Source organism: Tachypleus tridentatus, chromosome 11 (assembly GCF_004210375.1).
Source record: "Tachypleus tridentatus isolate NWPU-2018 chromosome 11, ASM421037v1, whole genome shotgun sequence".
Lineage (NCBI taxonomy): Eukaryota > Metazoa > Arthropoda > Merostomata > Xiphosura > Limulidae > Tachypleus > Tachypleus tridentatus.
The window spans coordinates 56,384,641-56,402,717 of record NC_134835.1 but is presented as its reverse complement, the minus strand read 5'-3'; the positions used below and the strand labels follow the sequence as shown (position 1 = coordinate 56,402,717).

General features: G+C 31.9%; 2 protein-coding genes across 2 annotated transcripts; one reads left to right on the top strand and one right to left on the bottom strand.

Moving 5' to 3' along the window:
* LOC143231496 (uncharacterized) lies at window positions 1-1,926 on the top strand. The gene is made up of 3 exons (XM_076466031.1): window positions 1-303; window positions 1,097-1,432; window positions 1,732-1,926. Exons 1-2 carry the CDS (start codon window positions 292-294, stop codon window positions 1,409-1,411), a joined length of 327 nt encoding a protein of 108 aa, XP_076322146.1. The 5' UTR covers window positions 1-291; the 3' UTR covers window positions 1,412-1,432; window positions 1,732-1,926.
* Window positions 1,927-15,671: 13,745 nt separating this feature from the next.
* LOC143232197 (uncharacterized) lies at window positions 15,672-17,660 on the bottom strand. The gene is made up of 3 exons (XM_076467346.1): window positions 17,502-17,660; window positions 16,591-16,945; window positions 15,672-15,798 (listed from the first exon to the last, which is right to left on the bottom strand). Exons 1-2 carry the CDS (start codon window positions 17,511-17,513, stop codon window positions 16,601-16,603), a joined length of 357 nt encoding a protein of 118 aa, XP_076323461.1. The 5' UTR covers window positions 17,514-17,660; the 3' UTR covers window positions 15,672-15,798; window positions 16,591-16,600.
* Between the last annotated feature and the right edge of the window lie 417 nt (window positions 17,661-18,077).

Genomic DNA, 18,077 nt, shown 5'->3' with positions numbered 1-18,077 from the left:
TTATAAGATATATCAAAAGCATTTACAGTTATATTCTATTGTAGGAATTACTGAGGTAAGTACTTGTGACATTAATATTTACCGATCTGTAAGTAGTATTACGCTTAAGTTTTGTTCTTGTTAACAAATTATTTGTGATATAAAACTTGAATCTGTCTAGTCTAGTTCCTCCTTGTCCATACCTTCTGAACTGGGTATATATATATATAAGGCACAATTTAGACATCCTAGCTTAACACCTCGCAGCAGCTCGCTAGAGGAACATTGCAACCAGCTAAAGAACAACACAACATGAAGTTTTTGGTAAGTGATTTTATTCAAGTTGTGACAACAAAACAAAAGTACAGTTTTAAGTTTTCATTAGTAGCTTAGTCGCAGTACAACAAGTATTTAAAATAAAGGTGAATTTCTGAAAGAACTAGTTTGGTTTGGCTGGTTTGATTTGAATTTCGCGCAGAGCTACACAAGGGCTATCTGCGTTAGTCGTCCCTAATTTAGCAGTGTAAGACTAGAGGGAAAGCAGTTATTCATCAACACTCACCGCTAAAATGATCCACATACCTCTCAGACTCATTGCTGAAATGCATCTCCAAGTTTAGGTTTAGCGTTTGTTCGCATGCTTTTCCGGTATAACGTAGAAGTCACACAGACAAAAATTAATATCACGTTTAATTCTACAAAAAAGTTTGTTTTCTTGTAAAACATTTATTCAATATATCAATTTCATGAGAGCATTAGAAAAAAATTAATTAGACATCTGTTTAACATTCCAAGTGTGTGAAATCGGCCCGTTGTTCGACGCAAGTTATGTCCCTTTTGTCGTTGCAAAAGTGTTTTCAGTGTTAAATCTTTTTTTTTAGAAATTATGCCTTATTCACTTCACTTAAAGTGAAAGAACATTTCATTATTCTATCAAAACTCATACATACTTTCATATTATATTTTAAGTTGTTTGTAAGAAGTTGTATTCTTTATTATCGAATTCATATTTTACGTTGAATCAACACTCGTCATTTCAATAATAAATGAATACATTTATAAATATATGCTGTTGTTGTTTTTCATTTTGAAAGATGGTTTGTATTTGCTATTTCAGTTATTTTATGCAGTCGCAGTTACTGTCGGAGTGATAGTTACAGGTATTGACTTTCAAATACCAGAGGACTCTTTTTTAGATTTCTATAGTTACAACAATCGGCGAAACTTCCCGACTCGTAACTATTATTTCACTCGTCCTGGACAATCGTATGGTTTTGGTTACGACTATGACGGCAGTAGATATGCTTTTCGTGGAAACTATGGCAATATTCCCAATAGACGTTACGATTACACTCAGGGTTATCCTTACTACTTTTATGATACTAACTATGGCTATAATCATGGATACGGTTTTGGATTTGGATATAACTAAACACAACTCTTACTCAAACAGGTAAACTTTTACTGATTTAATAGAACAAATTTTTTTAACTTAAAAATATATACAGGTACATTCTCGAATATGTATTTTGATTATCTTGTTTCCGTATCTTTTGTGCAACTCTTTGAAATACGCTGAAATACGTATGGCAATTGTACAACCAAATATACCATAATGCCATAGTATTATGCTACATAGGTAAAATTATCTTTATTCATAAAATTAATCTTAAAACTGATTGTCAGGTTATATATATATAAGGAATATTGTCATTTAACATTAATGTCTTCCATGTTCTTTTTTTCCCATAGAACCTGGCGGAATTCACAATGAGAAAACAACAACAGCCCTCCCAAACAGAATGAATTAAAAAATATCTTCTTATTAACAACAAAAGGCTTTTTTCTACTAGAAATTTATATCTTTATTTCTGCTTGATCTAACATTTTATGTCTTCCAATTTGACGTTGTACTTCTTTTTCTGATGAAAAATAAACATATTTAATTTGGGCACACAGTTGACAAAGATAAAATTATTTTTCATTTATTAATAATTCCTGCAATTTAAATTTTATGCAGTAAACGTTCTTGAAAGGAAGCAGGTTAAAATAAAATATGCAAACACAAATGTTTAAAAATGATATGACTACACATCTGTATAATAGATGTGTTAACTTTATACATAGTTTCTTTGAATATAAATAAAACATTTTAGCACAATATTCAAATTTTTTAAGTTTTCATTGACACTAAGATAATAAATTAAATCTCATATGATGCATCTTAATTGTTGAAGTTTTTGTTCTTGGAATGGGCACTATTTTCTTATGCAATCTTCCGAATTATTTTGAAATAAAAGCATCTTTTAAAAATACTAAAATGTGAAAAATGAAAATACTCAGAAGCAGAATTCTTCGAAATTATTTGTTTGTTTGTTTAAGTAAACCACCAAGTTACACAAAGGTTTATCCGTGTTCTGCCCACCACAGATATAAAAATCTGGTTTCTAGCGTTGTAGGTCCGCAAATATCTTCAAAGTTAGGCCTAACAACTGTGAAACGCTTGTTTACTGTTTGTGATAATCTGTTTCCCAAATCACATATAAGTTATCGTTTTGATGGATATTTGACTCTTTTTCTGTGTAAAAACTAAACTTTGATTTACTTCATCAATCATCGACATCATAAGTATTCTGAATAATCTACTAGAGAAATTAGCGAAAGGATACATGTGTTTCGCAAACAATAGTTTACTCCAGCACGCACACACACCATGTATGAAATCTTCTATAATAAATGATAACACTGTTAGAAATTCTCTCATATTATCTGGAAAAGATTTGGAATCAGAAAGGTTAATGAATAAAAATTAAGGAAATTACAACCTCAGCGTTGTTTCATACTCCAGATTGTTTAGCTCATTTTTGTAAGCAAATGAATTGTGATATGAAAAATAGCACAGAATACAGGTAAGTGAGACATATGTATTATTTTTTGATTAAATCAGATGGTATAATGGCAATAAGACTAACCAGAAAAAAATTAAACTAGATCAAAAGGAAGTTGTTTTAGTGTGTCAGATCAAGTGGTATAATGGTTAGTGTGCCGAATGCGGATCCAAAAACCCGAGTTTCAAGAAGCGATGCAGTCTAGAAAGTCAAGATGTGGATCTAAATATCCAGGTTTCAAGAAGTGATGCAGTTGAATACGCCATGCACTTTCAGCTTTGGGCGCATTACTAAAGTAATGGTCAAACCTGTTATTTGATTCAAAGAGTGAGACAAAGTCATTCAGGCGACAGATGTTATTGATTAGTTTTTCCTATTATCAACTGTTTATGATTAGACACAGTTTCATCTGAACCTTAAGGATCTATAATCTGGCCGTTTAGCAATATGTGCAAATAAGCGAAAATGAATAACTGACATATCTTATATTTTGGAATAAGAACTCTCTTTAATAGTCTGCAAAGCACAGCTCTGAACAGAGATGGATGTTTGAGAAATAAAATCTGTTTAAAACTAATGTGCAACAGGTATATTTACTAGATTTACGAAGTTAAAGATAGTTTTATCAATAAGGGTTAAAACAAACTAGGTTTCACATCTTTTATTTTCTACTAAGAGTTGTTGGTGTATGTAGTCAAGCAAAAAGCTGCATATTTGCTATCGCTGTTCTGCCCTCTACGGGTGTCGAAACCCAGTTTCTAACAATATAAGTCCGCATACAGATTAGTAAACAGAAGACTACCATCTGTTTGTTTTATATGTTATCATGGTTGTTGTTTAATATATATGTAATAAATAGAAACGATTTTAAAACAATCTGTCCACAGCGTAGATTTGCGCTTAACAACAAAGAAACAATTTAAGCCTACTAAATAAAAGTAAATAAGCAGGTGAAATCTCTTTTTCTGAATGTCTTTTCTAATTTCTTTGAATGTATTCATTACATCCTGTCACAAGTCATTTCAGCAAGCTTTTTATATGTTAATATTCAAGCTACATTGTACCGAAGATGAAAAACTGAACTACTTTTAATTATGTGCATTTAACTTTAAACTGTTGTTTTGTTGTGGTTTTGAAGTTAAGTGCAAAGGTGTACAATGGTTATTTGTACTATACCCACCATAGGTATCGAAACCCAGATTCTAGAGTTATAAGTCCCCAGACTGGGCCAGTGAAGGCAACTTGCAAGCAAGATATTTGAGTAATTATAAAGACAGCTACTGTTATTTAACCTTTTGTTCCCATTACTGGTTTTAATTGAACCTGTTTGTTTGTTTTTTTTGGAATTTCGCACACAGCTACTCGAGGGCTATCTGTGCTAGCCGTCCCTAATTTAGCAGTGTAAGACTAGAGGGAAGGCAGCTAGTCATCACCACCCACCTCCAACTTTTGGGCTACTCTTTTACCAACGAATAGTGGGATTGACCGTAACATTATACGCCCCCACGGCTGGGAGGGCGAGCATGTTTAGCGCGACTCGGGCGCGAACCCGCGACCCTCGGATTACGAGTCGCACGCCTTACGCGCTTGGCCATGCCAGGCCCTAATTGAACCTAAAATAATTCTCTGTTTCAGTACAGGTTTTAACTGAAGTTGAAACAGTTCTTTGTTCTTAATACAGGTTTTAACAGAAATTTGTGGATAACCTGATTTCACTATAACTGTCTTTACCTATAAATGTGAAACTTGTGTAGACTGATAGATTTCGAACATTATATCTTACCTTACAAGGGGTGTACATGAAGCTTAAAGACATTTTAAAATATCAGTTAATAACACAGTTCTAACACTTTCCAATTTTTGGTGAAAATAATGATGGACAATAACTCTGTGAAGTAAGATATTTATAAAACTTATCTCACGTTTAACAGATATAGAATACCAACATTACTGTACGATCTTGCATGCGTAGGCTTATGATGTGTTGCTATTTCTCCGTGATAAAGAAATATGCTAGTATTAAGGTCCAGAGAATGCAAGTTTTGGTCATTTTTTTCTCTTATTCTTGATACATAGATGTTTTTGTCTAAATGCTCTTATAAAAACTCACACTTTCCCTCAAAAATACCTAGGTATTATCAAAATACCTATGATATGTAGCAAATGTAGAGCTTTCTGGACAGTTGTAATGTAAAAACGTTTTGCTAAACCGCATATTAAATTTGAGTCCATACCAACACCATATATTTCATAATGCATACTGTTGTTAAAAAGATATTTCTTTCTAACAAAATGTTATAATTGAATAAGAACATAATTTATTAACCCTTTTGCAGTTGTGGTTTTTGTTCTTTTTTCTTACAAACAAACAAACAACAACTCATTTACTGCAATTTAATTTTCCACCTGAATAAGGTTATCAGTGTACACGGACGCAACATGAAAATTCACAGAATAAATTTGTTCGTCAGATCTCATATCTGCCAGATATTCTTTTTTATCATAGCAGAAATAATATTATATTAATAACTTTCGATCAGATCAAGCTACGTACTTAGAGTGAAACTAAAAATTAACCTAGTCGTAGCCAGTTTACTATATTTTTTTCACTTACAAAGATTAGAATGCATTATTCCACCAGTCAAGTACATTCACCGTTAACGATATTTTCAACCTTAAACCCAATCATTTTAACAAGGTTCGACCAACTTAGGAGATTTATGATAAATCTTAAATACAAATTATAATCTAATAATGAAATTTAAGGTCTATAATAGAAGGATAATAATAAATGATAAATTAAAATAAAAAGTAATGCCATTCGATATGCTAACTAATTAATACTTATCAGTGAAAGGAACAATGAATAACCAAAATAGCATGTCTTACTTAGGAAACCTTCCAATACTTGTCTTTGTATCGAACCGTAGTTACTATATGTATACTCTTTGAAATCTTTTATTCTATAACACAGCACTTCACTCAAAAACTCACTGTTAAACCCAAACTATATAAGGTCTCTAATACTGACAATTGAACTTATGTGTTGCAATTTAAATTATATCCAGTTGGTAGCATCAACTTTCCCGAAGAAATACGGATAAAATAATTAAAAGTTTTAAAGAGATTCTGGTATTCTGTAAAACTTGTAAATCCATAACACAACCCTGATAATCTAAACTTCATACAAGTTGTTTTGGTTTTAACAAAACATTGTTCATAATTCAGTTACGCAAATCATTTTTTCTATCGTTTAAGGATTTTTTTTACAAATCTAGAAAAAGAAAAGCTCTTGCGTGCATTAAATTAGTATTTCGTTTACCACGATGAACAATTTTTATTATTGTGCTTGTTAATAGAAATACGAAGAAATGATGAAAAGGAAAAACATTGATGTCAAACTTATATATATCCTCATTTACTCTTAATTGTTTGAGAAATCTACATCTGTTAGTCTCAAAACTACGCATTGTGGTAATCTTTTTTATGTTTTGCGTTATGTCGTTTTGTGCAAAGTCTGTACGTGATGGAGAAATTTGATATTCTTGCGGATTCAGCGTAAAGGAATTACTGTAGAACATGTAAAAATTTCATAAAACCATCACAGGCCTATATAATCTTTACAAACAATATTGAATGAATTTTATCTTTAATTTTCGCAAAGAGAAAACCTCTTTATGTCACATATGAGTGAGTCTACGACCTAAACCCACAAACTGTCGCCTCGTGAAAGTTTTAATAAGGTGCTAATGAATGATGCAATACGCTAACGTACCAGTCAAAAACGTGCTGCTGAACGTATTTATATACCATTAGAGATAATGCCAATGAACATATTATTGTACCAGTCAAGTAAACCTTGTTTGTTTGTTGTAAAGCACAAAGCTTCACATTGGGCTGTTTGTGTTCAGCCCACCGTGGATGTCGAAATCAGATTTTCATCGACATAAGCTCTCTTACTTACTATCTAACTTACCGCTGAGTCACTGAGAAATAAGAATTAAGCATTCCTTGGAATACATAAAACAAGAAAGAACAACAAAACAACTTGAGTAACATTGTGGCAATAGATGACAAACAACTGATAGAACAGACTCACTTTAGGTGCAAAAGACGGCAAATAATTTCTTCATTCATTCGCCGACTGATATTCTCCTTTTAATCATTATCTATAGTTTCTCAGATATGATAAATATGATAAAGAAATGTCTAACGTATGTACTAAAAATATAGAGGCGAAGTATTTATCTTTAGGTGTAATATATAGCTACTGCTCTATAGAATTAAGCTTTTAAGATATTTTGAAAATAAAACATTAGAAAATAATAATTTAAAGCTCACATGATAACGGCGAAAGAATAATATAACATCAAATCTTGTTTACTTTTGTTAGTTTTCTGATTTTTGGTTTTTACGGTTATTGTTTAATTTATTCTTAACTGTCCACCGATTTTTTTATCAAACAGGAAATTTTATCCCACATATAAATGTTGACCTTATATTTTCCTTCTTTATACAGTATAGTTTTTAAAATAATACAGTATTTAAAACTTTTGTTTTCCTTCACCCTTAATCGTAACTACTATTTGAAAGCTATCAGAAGACATTATTATTATTCTTGGTAAAATTATCTATTTATAGTATATAACCTGGTGTATAATTTCTTACAGACGATATCTTTAGTGCTGTAATTGTTATTATAGGGTTTTTCTATACAATAGAGTTAAGTCTAAGAACTTGTAATGCTAAAATCCAAGGTGTGGTTCCCCGAGGTGGACACAGTAGAAAGCCCAATGTGGCTTTGCTTTAAAAACAGATAAGCAAATGTTTATTATCGTGGTTTAATTACTGTTTTGGTGTTAAGCAATACATTTTAAAATGGGCTAGCTGTACATTGCCCAGCAGGGACGAATCCAGAATTTTACTCTTCAATACTACAGCTCAGTTTACTGGGGGCATAGTAGTTTGTATTTAATATGCATATAATAAACAGGGCTTCTATTGTTAAGCTGGTAAATGACGTAAACCTTAGCTTTGAGTTCAGTAGACAAAGCCTTGCGAGAAGAGGTAGCTTAATTTTAACTAAAAATGGATTACCTCTACGTTTAGGAATATCTGATATGAAGTAGTGCAATCATACTCTGTAAGAATTACGTAAAAATAAATGTATTCAAACTTGTTTAGTTGATCCTCAGATTTTCTTGTTTTCTATAGCGTTTGGTGGTTTCATGGATGATTATTTTTTTTAGGTTCCTTTTATTGAGGAGGATATGCCATCAGTTACTCTGACGTCGCCGATAACCTCGACAACCAGAGTGCTTTGAATTGATATGGCTGTGGTTTTCCTGGATTCGGTTACGGATAATGTTTCTAAATTGGCTACTGCTTGTAGAGATTATGACGATCCCGTTTGTGGGTTTGATATAAGAGATTGTCATGGGTCTCCTAGAGTTGGGTGTGGCTACAAGTTTCACCAGAAACTTATTGCTAAGAAATATTTACTAAAGTACGTGACATGTAGAAGAAATAATCCAATTAATGAAGAAAAAATTACAAATTATTTGTTTTGATAAAATAAACTTTATTATTTATATAACTTAACTGTCAATTTAAGAAGTGTATCTAAGAAATCTATTTTGTTTGAATATTGAAATACTTTTTGTCCCTAATTATCTAGAAATGTTAAAATGGGTGGAACAATTTCTACAAATAACTTCAAACGGCAAACCAACAGCGATATGTCCGTGGGCTTCTACTGCTAAAAATTAGGTGTCGATACTAGTGGTGGGCACAACACAAATAGATCTTCGTGTAACTTTGTGTTTAATAACAAACAACAGCGATCAAACTATTATGTTTTATTACTTCAAATCCAGAGCTAGTATTGTAAATAGTTTTCTATTATAATGCAACAAAAAGTAGAAATGTATTCCAGTTTGGTTAATTGGATAACGAATGTAACTTAATTGTTTGTGTACAGTGACTTCTTGTAAGAAGCAGTTGTATTGTTTCTGTCACTTTATTACGATATTGTTAATGAATTCTACATAAATTAATTTCTTATATGGTTTATAATATGTCAACACTTTACGATCTAAAAACAGTTTACAATACTAATATATTCAAATTATCATAAAGTATTAATTTTCAAAGTTTCTGAGTTGACGTTTTAATATGCAAAACATTATATTTTAAAAGATATATTCTTGGATTTTGCAAGTAGATAAAACAAACTAAAAGGTCAAGAAAAATCGAAAAATAACATTCTTTAACATTTCAATTGTAAACGATCACTACAATTCATTTTATATCAAACCAGAAGCTCTATTAATATGTTATAACATAAAATCTCGATTGTTACCTGCTCTTTTCAAGAAACCAACAGCATCATGTGGAAACATTATACCTTGAGTAAAGGGTAAAAGGTCATCGTTTAATTGTTTATATTTATAATGCTGTTGAAAAGTTTGATTTCTGTTTGTTATTTCTTAAAACTTTTATTTTTACTTAAGATACGCAATAGAAGAATTTTTTCCTGGAAAAAACAAAAGAATTATAAGTGTCATGTACAATCAGATGTGATGAAATAATAATCAGTTATGTCGAGAAAACCCACTTGTAAAGAAAAATATATTCATAAAAGCGGCTCGTTTAGATTGAGAAAATTTGTTACGTAGTCCTCTACGTAGAAGAAGGTACAAAAGTTGTTTGCTCCTCTACGTAACAAATTTTCTCAACCCAAACGAGCCGTTTTTACATATATAACAATCAGTTGTATAAACAAATTGTTGACCACTTAATAAAAACATATGAGCCATTGAAAATAAAGAAGACAAATTCAATTTATTGAGCCTTCAAACCCGTGTACTATTTTCATATCACTTCAATAGTAGTAACTATTTAAATGAACGTAGATAAGACCGTAAAACTTTAAACGTTTCTATTAGGAGTAGACATTCACGTCCCTTTCAAACTATTTCCTCTACTTTTACCCTAAATTAAGTACATATTTCTGGACTCTGTGATACTTTATAGCTAGTTTTCTTTGAATAAATGAACAAATCAACTTTTATAAGTTTTGTCATGTAACAGTAGTAATAGTGGGTATAATGACAGTAAAAAAAAAGACCTGACATGGCCAGGTGGGTTAATGCGTTCGACTCGTACTCTGAGAGTCGCGGGTTCGAATCCCTGTTACACCAAGCATTCTCGCCTTTTCAGTCGTGAGAACGTTATAACGTAACGGTCAATCCCACTATTTGTTGGTAAAAGAGTAGCACAAAAGTTGGCGGTGGGTCATGATGACTAGCTGCTTTCTCTCTAGTCTTACATTGCTAAATTAGGGACGGCTAGCGAAGATAACCTTCGTGTAGCTTTGTGTGAAATTAGAAAAAAACAGTAAAAAATAAAGACACTTCTCACTAAATACCAGAGACAGTTTATTTATAAAGGATTGATTTAGTGAAAGTTCCTTTTTTATTGTCATTAAATTCACTATACTTACCGTTATATGACAAAATTTGTTCACTTATCTAAGGACAACTAACTACAAAGTGTCTGGATACCATGAGTTCTGTATTAACCATATTCTACTTGTATAAAAGGTTTCTATACACTTCATACAATCATTCAGACAATACAATGTGTTTTATTGTCTTGAAACTGTACCACATGGTAATGGCATATATTTTAAAAGAAAAAGAAAAGAGAGAGTATAGGGGTTAATATCCGAATCTGGATTGAAAAACTATCATTATAAGCGTGTTTCATCAACCTATCATATACTCATTTTCTTGAAATTATATTTCGCTGCGCAAGTACTTATTTCGCAATTTGACAGTTTAATTTGACAGTTTCTGACTTATCGAGATCTTTTGGTACTCTTTAAACTCTTAGTTAGAAATGTCGATTTCTGACTTGACCATATTGTTTCTCCGAAATGCTTATTTTGGGATTTGGAATACACTGAAATTCTGAAATGAAACATAATGTCAAATGGTTCTTCATAAGATTGCAAGAAATAAAATATAATAAATTAGACGTTCAGGTAAATACTTTTTGTTCGCATGGTCGTTTAGCTACTTTGCTGTGTGTTTTTTCTTATAGCAAAGCCACATCGGGCCATCTACTCAGCCCACCAAGGGAATCGAACCGCTGATTTTTGCGTTGTAAGTCCGGAGACATACCGCTGTACTAGCGGGGGGCCGCTACTTTGCTTAATCGTCATATTAAAATATTCTGACATATGTTCTCCATTATGTTTTCATTTCAAGATTTTTACTCTAGTGTTTCCAAAACATGATGATTTAAAACAGTTATCTTTAAACTTTTCATACTTTTATTCTCACTTTAAAATGGTGTTTCTTAAGGAAATGTACAAGTTGTTGAAATTAAATTTTAAAGTTGTATAAGGATGTTTAATTTATTCATAGCATATATAATCACGATTATAATGAAACACAAATTAAATTGACTCATGAAAAGAGTATGTCGGCCTCGGAGGGATGACAGGTATCATAATCCCAAACGTTGTTAGAGAGGCATTGATAGGCTGCCATGATAGGTGATCATAATGCCACAATTGAACTATTCAAAAAAGGATACTTATCATTAAATTAATACTTACTTATCCTGTCCTAAGAGGATGATATTTTACTCAATAAACTGATTACGTATTTTCAGTAACATGATTATAATAAAATATTCTTGACACAATATTTCTTTTAACAATTTTCAATTTTCTGAACTTTGTAATCTGATCTACATTAATGTCTGTTAAGGAAGTATTTACGTGAAAACATCAAATAATTAACATTATTCTAATGACTGTCTATTTTACCAAATCAGAACATATTGCTAGACCATCCACAAAATGGTGAACATATTGCTAGGTCACCATGACAAGCAACCATAATACATAACTGTAAGTTTAAATCACCTAAAAAGAGCGACGTTATGTATTAATTAAAATTTATAATTTTACTAATTTGACTTTATACAATAATTTACATGTTTATACAATAAAGCGTTTATTGTGTAATAACACTTTTACTAACTTGACATAATATTTGACACGTTAAATTATCTCTTGTTTCACAAGGGCGGACTTTCACATATGTGTATATTTAATTAGCATTATTTTAATAACTGTCCACAAAATTTGACAAATATACTGTGACTGTGCTTACATATATAATTCATGTCTAGATTTCATTATGTTAATTATAATTTGTTACAACTGTTATAATAAATGAATACCCATATAGCCATTAATTACTGACGAGTGGACACAAATCTCGTGAAAGTATGGATTACCTCATCTCTGTCAGACAATGTTATGTAGCGGGAAAATTACTGTTTCACTTACACAAATCGTACATGTTATAACCTATAACTGTTCCACATAGAAATATAACAAAGGAACGACATACTGATTACTGCTGTTCAAATTAATAGAACATTCAGACTGTCTAATGCTAAGACACTATAAATAAATCACACATAAACAGTTGGTTTAGGTTTGGCTGGTTATACATATTTTTTCTTCATTTTTATTGTAACTTCACAAAAGTAACGTCAAACTAGAACACACATATAGACATTTATAGTAAGAAGAAAAGACTGTGATAACACAAGATCAACTGTTAAGTTTTTCTTTACAGTACTTTGGATATACTTACATCACCAACCCTTAGCACACAGTTTACCAAACCTTACGTACTAAAGATCACTGACAAGTTGGTTAAGGAAAACAAAGGTCAGTTCCGAGTTAAACAAATATATCAAACAATAACTGGGTAGCTACTCCAAGGACCGTAAATTATATTTCACAATAAATGGCTAGCTTGTTTGTTTGTTTTTGAAATTCGCACAAAGCTACTCGAGGGCTATCTGTGCCAGCCGTCCCTAATTTAGCAGTGTAAGACCAGAGGGAAGGCAGCTAGTCATCACCACCCACCGCCAATTCTTGGGCTACTCTTTTACCAACGAATAGTGAGATTGACCGTTACATTAGAATGCCCCCACGGTTGAAAGGTCGAGCATTTTTGGCGCAACGGGGATGCGAACCCGCGATCCTCAGATTAACTATTAAGTTACTGTTATTTTGTTTCCATATCAAAGCTAGTAAAACTATTTAACCAATGTTAAAGGCAAGCCCGTGCCTTGTTATTTAGGTAAAGTTGCACATGCATTTTCATCTGGAAAATATAATATAAAATCACATTTTTGGATTATGAACTATCAGAATGATGAGTACCAAATTAGTGCTTTAGGATATTTACAGTAAAATAGAATTACTTTGATTTTCGTTGTGTGAAAATAAACTACACCAAATTACAGTCACACGTTGATGGTTTACACTGTGACTAGTTTCCTACAACCGATCAGAAAGTACTGTCACAGCACTATTTAATTTATAAATAGAATTACAGCAGTTATACTCTGCCAAGAAAAAGTAGTGCGAATACAGTCATGCCCACTAAGACTGACATATCGCAAGACAAAACTATAGAAATAAAAATTTTGTTAAGTTAAGAATACTCTATGCAAAAAGATGTTGCAAGAATGAATATGGTAAGTGAAACTGGCATTGTTAATAATAGAGTACAGAAGTTCAAGATAGTGAAACTTAAACGTTCCAGAAGCGATGCTACGTACCTGGTGGAATGACAAGCCAGTAACAACCTCTTGATGTGTTCATTAACAAGTCATTCAAAGATTGTATCTGTAAACATTATGATGCTTGGCTGAATAAAGATAATCATGTTTTGACACCGAGTGGTATAACAAGAAGGGTATCAGTCTCAACAATAATGGAGTGGATTTCAAAAGCGTGGAAAGAAATGTCGGACAGTATTATTAGAAAATTATTTTAAAAATATTGTTTATCATATGCGAAATATAGAACATTACATTTTTTTCTCTTGAAAATACCTTTTTAAAAGTAAGGTGCGTCTTAAATCAGAGGGCGTCTTACATTCGAAGTAATGCGGTATATATATATATATACATATAACGTTTTATCACTTGTGTTAAAAACTAGTAAATAATTGAAGTTATCAAATTCACTTTAAGAAATTATAATACGTATGTTACATTTGAAGCTGTAAATAGCCTAAATTTATTGTTTTAGTAAAAATATTGTTTGATACTTTACTACTTATGCAAACATTATAAAATCTAGTGTTGTGCCAAGTTACTCGTGTATAGATGTAGCATTCAGATAGTTTGGTACACTTGTACACATTTACGAGCAAACAAAAAACAAAAAAGTTTTTTTTATAGAACAGATAGCCCTCGAGTAGCTTTGTGCAAAATTCCAAAAACAAAAAACAACACAGGTTAGAGCAAAGTGAATTTCGCTAGTAGTGTTGTGTGTTTTTTGAATTTCTCGCAAAGCTACATGAGGGTTATCTGCGCAAGCCGTCTATAATTTAGCAGTGCAAGACTAGAGGGAAGGCAGCTAGTCACCACCGCCAACTTTTGGGCTGCTCTTTAACAACAAATAATGGGATTGACCGTCACATTATAATGCCTCTACGGCTGAATGGGAGAGTATATTTGGTGCGACGGAGATTCGAAGCCGCGACTCTCAGATTATGAGTCGAGCGCCGTAACCACCTCGCCATGTCGAGCCTGCATGAGTGCGAGCAAGTGACTAAAAACTAAAATAACCTTAAAATTAAAATCTAAAATAAATAAACAAGAAGATTGCTTTTGTCCAGAGCTAAACTTAATGCTTACCAATAAATGATCGATATTAGTTGTATATTTCAAAATCATAAAGTATGTTATAATAATATTTATTTATCGAAAAAATATACAGTAAAAATAAATTTATAATACTTTACCTTTTGTTTTTAAATCTTCAAATGAGAAAGAGATATTGTGAATTCCCGTAATAATCATATTTATATGGCTAAAGTACACCATAGCCACTTTAATGTGAGTGTTAATTATATTTCTATGGCTAAAGTACACACAGCCACTTTAATGTCATACAATTTTTTACTTGTTTTCTTGTTCCTGGGCAGAAAATGTTATTTCCTAATTCCTTATGCCTAAAGTAAATGGAAAATACCTATTTTTCTCTTCAAACATTGCTTTTGTGACCTGGGAGCCTATAAGGAAAGCATGACTGGAGACTATATTTGGGGGCTGATACGTGAAAGTGATTTACATTACAGTCGCAAGTCTCAAAAACTTTTCACTTCAAAGCATTTTTGTTCATTTTTGTATAAGTTCAGTATAAATACATGTAAATCGTGATTCATATGTTGTTTTATTCAGACCTTATGAAAATGTGCAAATTTGCCTTTTTTACATACAAAATAGGTTAATGTCTAAATTTCATTATCCAGGTCGCAAAAGCAAAGTTTGAAGGGAATAATGGCCATTTTCTGTACTTTTACAATACAAGCAATTAAGAAATAACACATACTATCCAGGAACAAAATTTGTGTTACATAGTGTTATATTTATATGACCAAAGTACACTGGTGAATTTAGGAATTTTCTCCTTCCATATTTCTTGAGTGTGGTGGGTGCTAAGAATGTTTTTACGATACTTTACATCATTATATCATTGGCTCTAATTTTGCATAGAAATACAAATGTTGTCCAAATATTCATTGATAGCAAGCTTATCAATTAAAAAGTCTCTCTCAGAGTAATATACAATGTAAACCATGAATTCATATAATTTCGTAATATTTTAATTGTCCTTCTGTAAACCACAGCTCTTTTTCATTGTTTTGATAAAGGATGAAGTTATATGAAACCGAACTAAGTTTAGGACTCTAGTTTGTCAGAAAGTAAGATTTTATTGGTGTTATGATTTACAAATTTCTAAAAAAACACACTTTGTACAGCAAATCCAATGATCCCTTGGTATTTCTTGACTTTTTCGCTGATTGTGCTTTGTATTTTCCTGAAGGAATTAAATGAAAATATATTTTGTTAGTTTATAAATGCCAAAGTTTTTAAAATTTTTACTTTTATCATAATAAAATACCTAAAATGATAAACGAAAACATTATTCATTAGCAATCTAAACTTCGCCTGAGAAAATACATAAAACTCTTTATACACGACGTGACTAAAACAATGCAATTGTTACATAATGTTGTTTTTAAACTAAAAAATGCTAGAAATCATCCAATATATTTATAATAAAAAATAATATCTAAATGACAGTTATCAATATCAATTTGATAAAGTTCCAACAAACTACGTGTAGATGCACTGATCTCTGTGGCTCAACGCTATCAAAAAAAGACTTTAGTTATAATTTATTATCTGAATATTATCTGACATTATAACGCAAAAAGGAACATTTTTTAGCCAATAAAAAATTCTACGCTCATTTAGCTAATCAATAGTAATTTTTGAATGGGAAAGAGACATAAAGCTTACCCAACAATAAAAATTTTGAAAAATTTATTTTTCATAAATTAATCATCAAATGGTTTTGTTGTCATTCGAGAAACCGAAAGTTGAAAGTTTAAATACTTAAGATGATATAATAACTTTCAAACCCTGATAATTAACCGGCTCCAGACATCGGAAGCAATAAAATACTTTATGTTTATATCGTGTTAGTCAACCCAATTACATAACTTGGATACCGAAACTTTAAACTTCATGCTAATTTAAGCAAAAGGATTACGTACGTTCATGTCCTGAACTGAAATTCTTCGTTTACAATGAATGAAATTCTTACCAGTAGGAGTTTAGTGAAACTTGTAGCCAAGACCATAGCCATAACCTCCATAAGGGTAGCCACCATAACCACCATAACCACCATAACCATAACCTCCATAAGGGTAGCCACCATAACCACGGTAGCCACCGTATCCACCATAGCCGAGGTGTCCACCGAAGCCAAGGTATCCACCGTAACCACCATATCCGTAGCCAGTCAAAGCACGCTGGTTGTCGAAACTATGGGTGACGGCAGAACTGCCAGTTACAGCTCCTCCTCCGTAATAACCTCCATGAAAAGGACCTAGAAAACCAGCACCACCCAGCAAGCCGCCAAATGCCACAGAGCAAAGGGCAAAAAAAGTGAGGGTCAACTGAAACAAAAGTGTTTATATATATAATATCATAACATACGTTATAATTTACTCTTTACCTTTATAATTACAAAATAATTAGCTTTTGTAAAGCTGTTTTACTTTAAGGTTTCGTCTCTACTGTATTTACTGATCACTAAATTAAAATATTATGGTAAATTAATAAGAACTAACTCTGGTGTGCTTATGACATTTTTCTTCATGGCATCTTGTATCTTAGCAATCAACGAGATAGAAGCGTCCCAGAATCAATTCCATTTTAACTAAATTTGTGACTACTGTAGGGCCCCCCAATGGCTCAGCGGTATGTCTGCGGACTTACAGCGCTAAAAACCGGGTTTCGATACCCGTGGTGGGCAGAGCACAGATAGCCCATTGTGTAGCTTTGTGCTTAATTCAAAACAACTACTGTAGGTTAGAGAAACTAAGGTTACAACAAATTGATGTAGTGTAAGTAACTCTGTTTTATATTCAAATCACATAGATTTAATTCTCTCTGCTTAAACAGTGTGTAGTATCTGTGTTTAATCAAAGAACGACAGTGAGATTGACTTACCAAAGTGTTCATGGTTATGGGTTTCTGAAAAACTGTAGACAGTAACTACAAGAGCAGAATTGGTGTGGAAGAAAGAACTTAACCCCTTTTATACCCGAAGTAAGACAATTATTGTCAGTTGTTAGGCATATACTACCAAGGTCTTAGTTAGATATTTGTATAGAAACTTTCTTTCTTGATTCAATTTTTTTCATGGAATGCTTAATTCGACTGGTACGTTACAACGTTCAATGCCATTTCTCGCCCCACCCTTTCGTATCTGTTGCGATTATAGAAAACGTTTGTAGCAGTGTAGTAATGTTTCCGCTACAGTAAAATGCATTAAATATAATAATAGATTGAAAAACGCTAACTAAAATTACCTCACCAACTTCTACATTTTTGGAAAACAGGTTCTGACAATTATAAACTGATAATGATTTAGGATTATCGACTTACTTATTCTGTCTTAAGATATTCCTATTTTATTGAACACATTGAGCCGATAATTATTAATACATTGTTCTAACAGTAGTTTACTTGCACTAGCTATTTGATTTAGTACAGCTTTCTTTCTGTTTATTTTTAAAGTATATT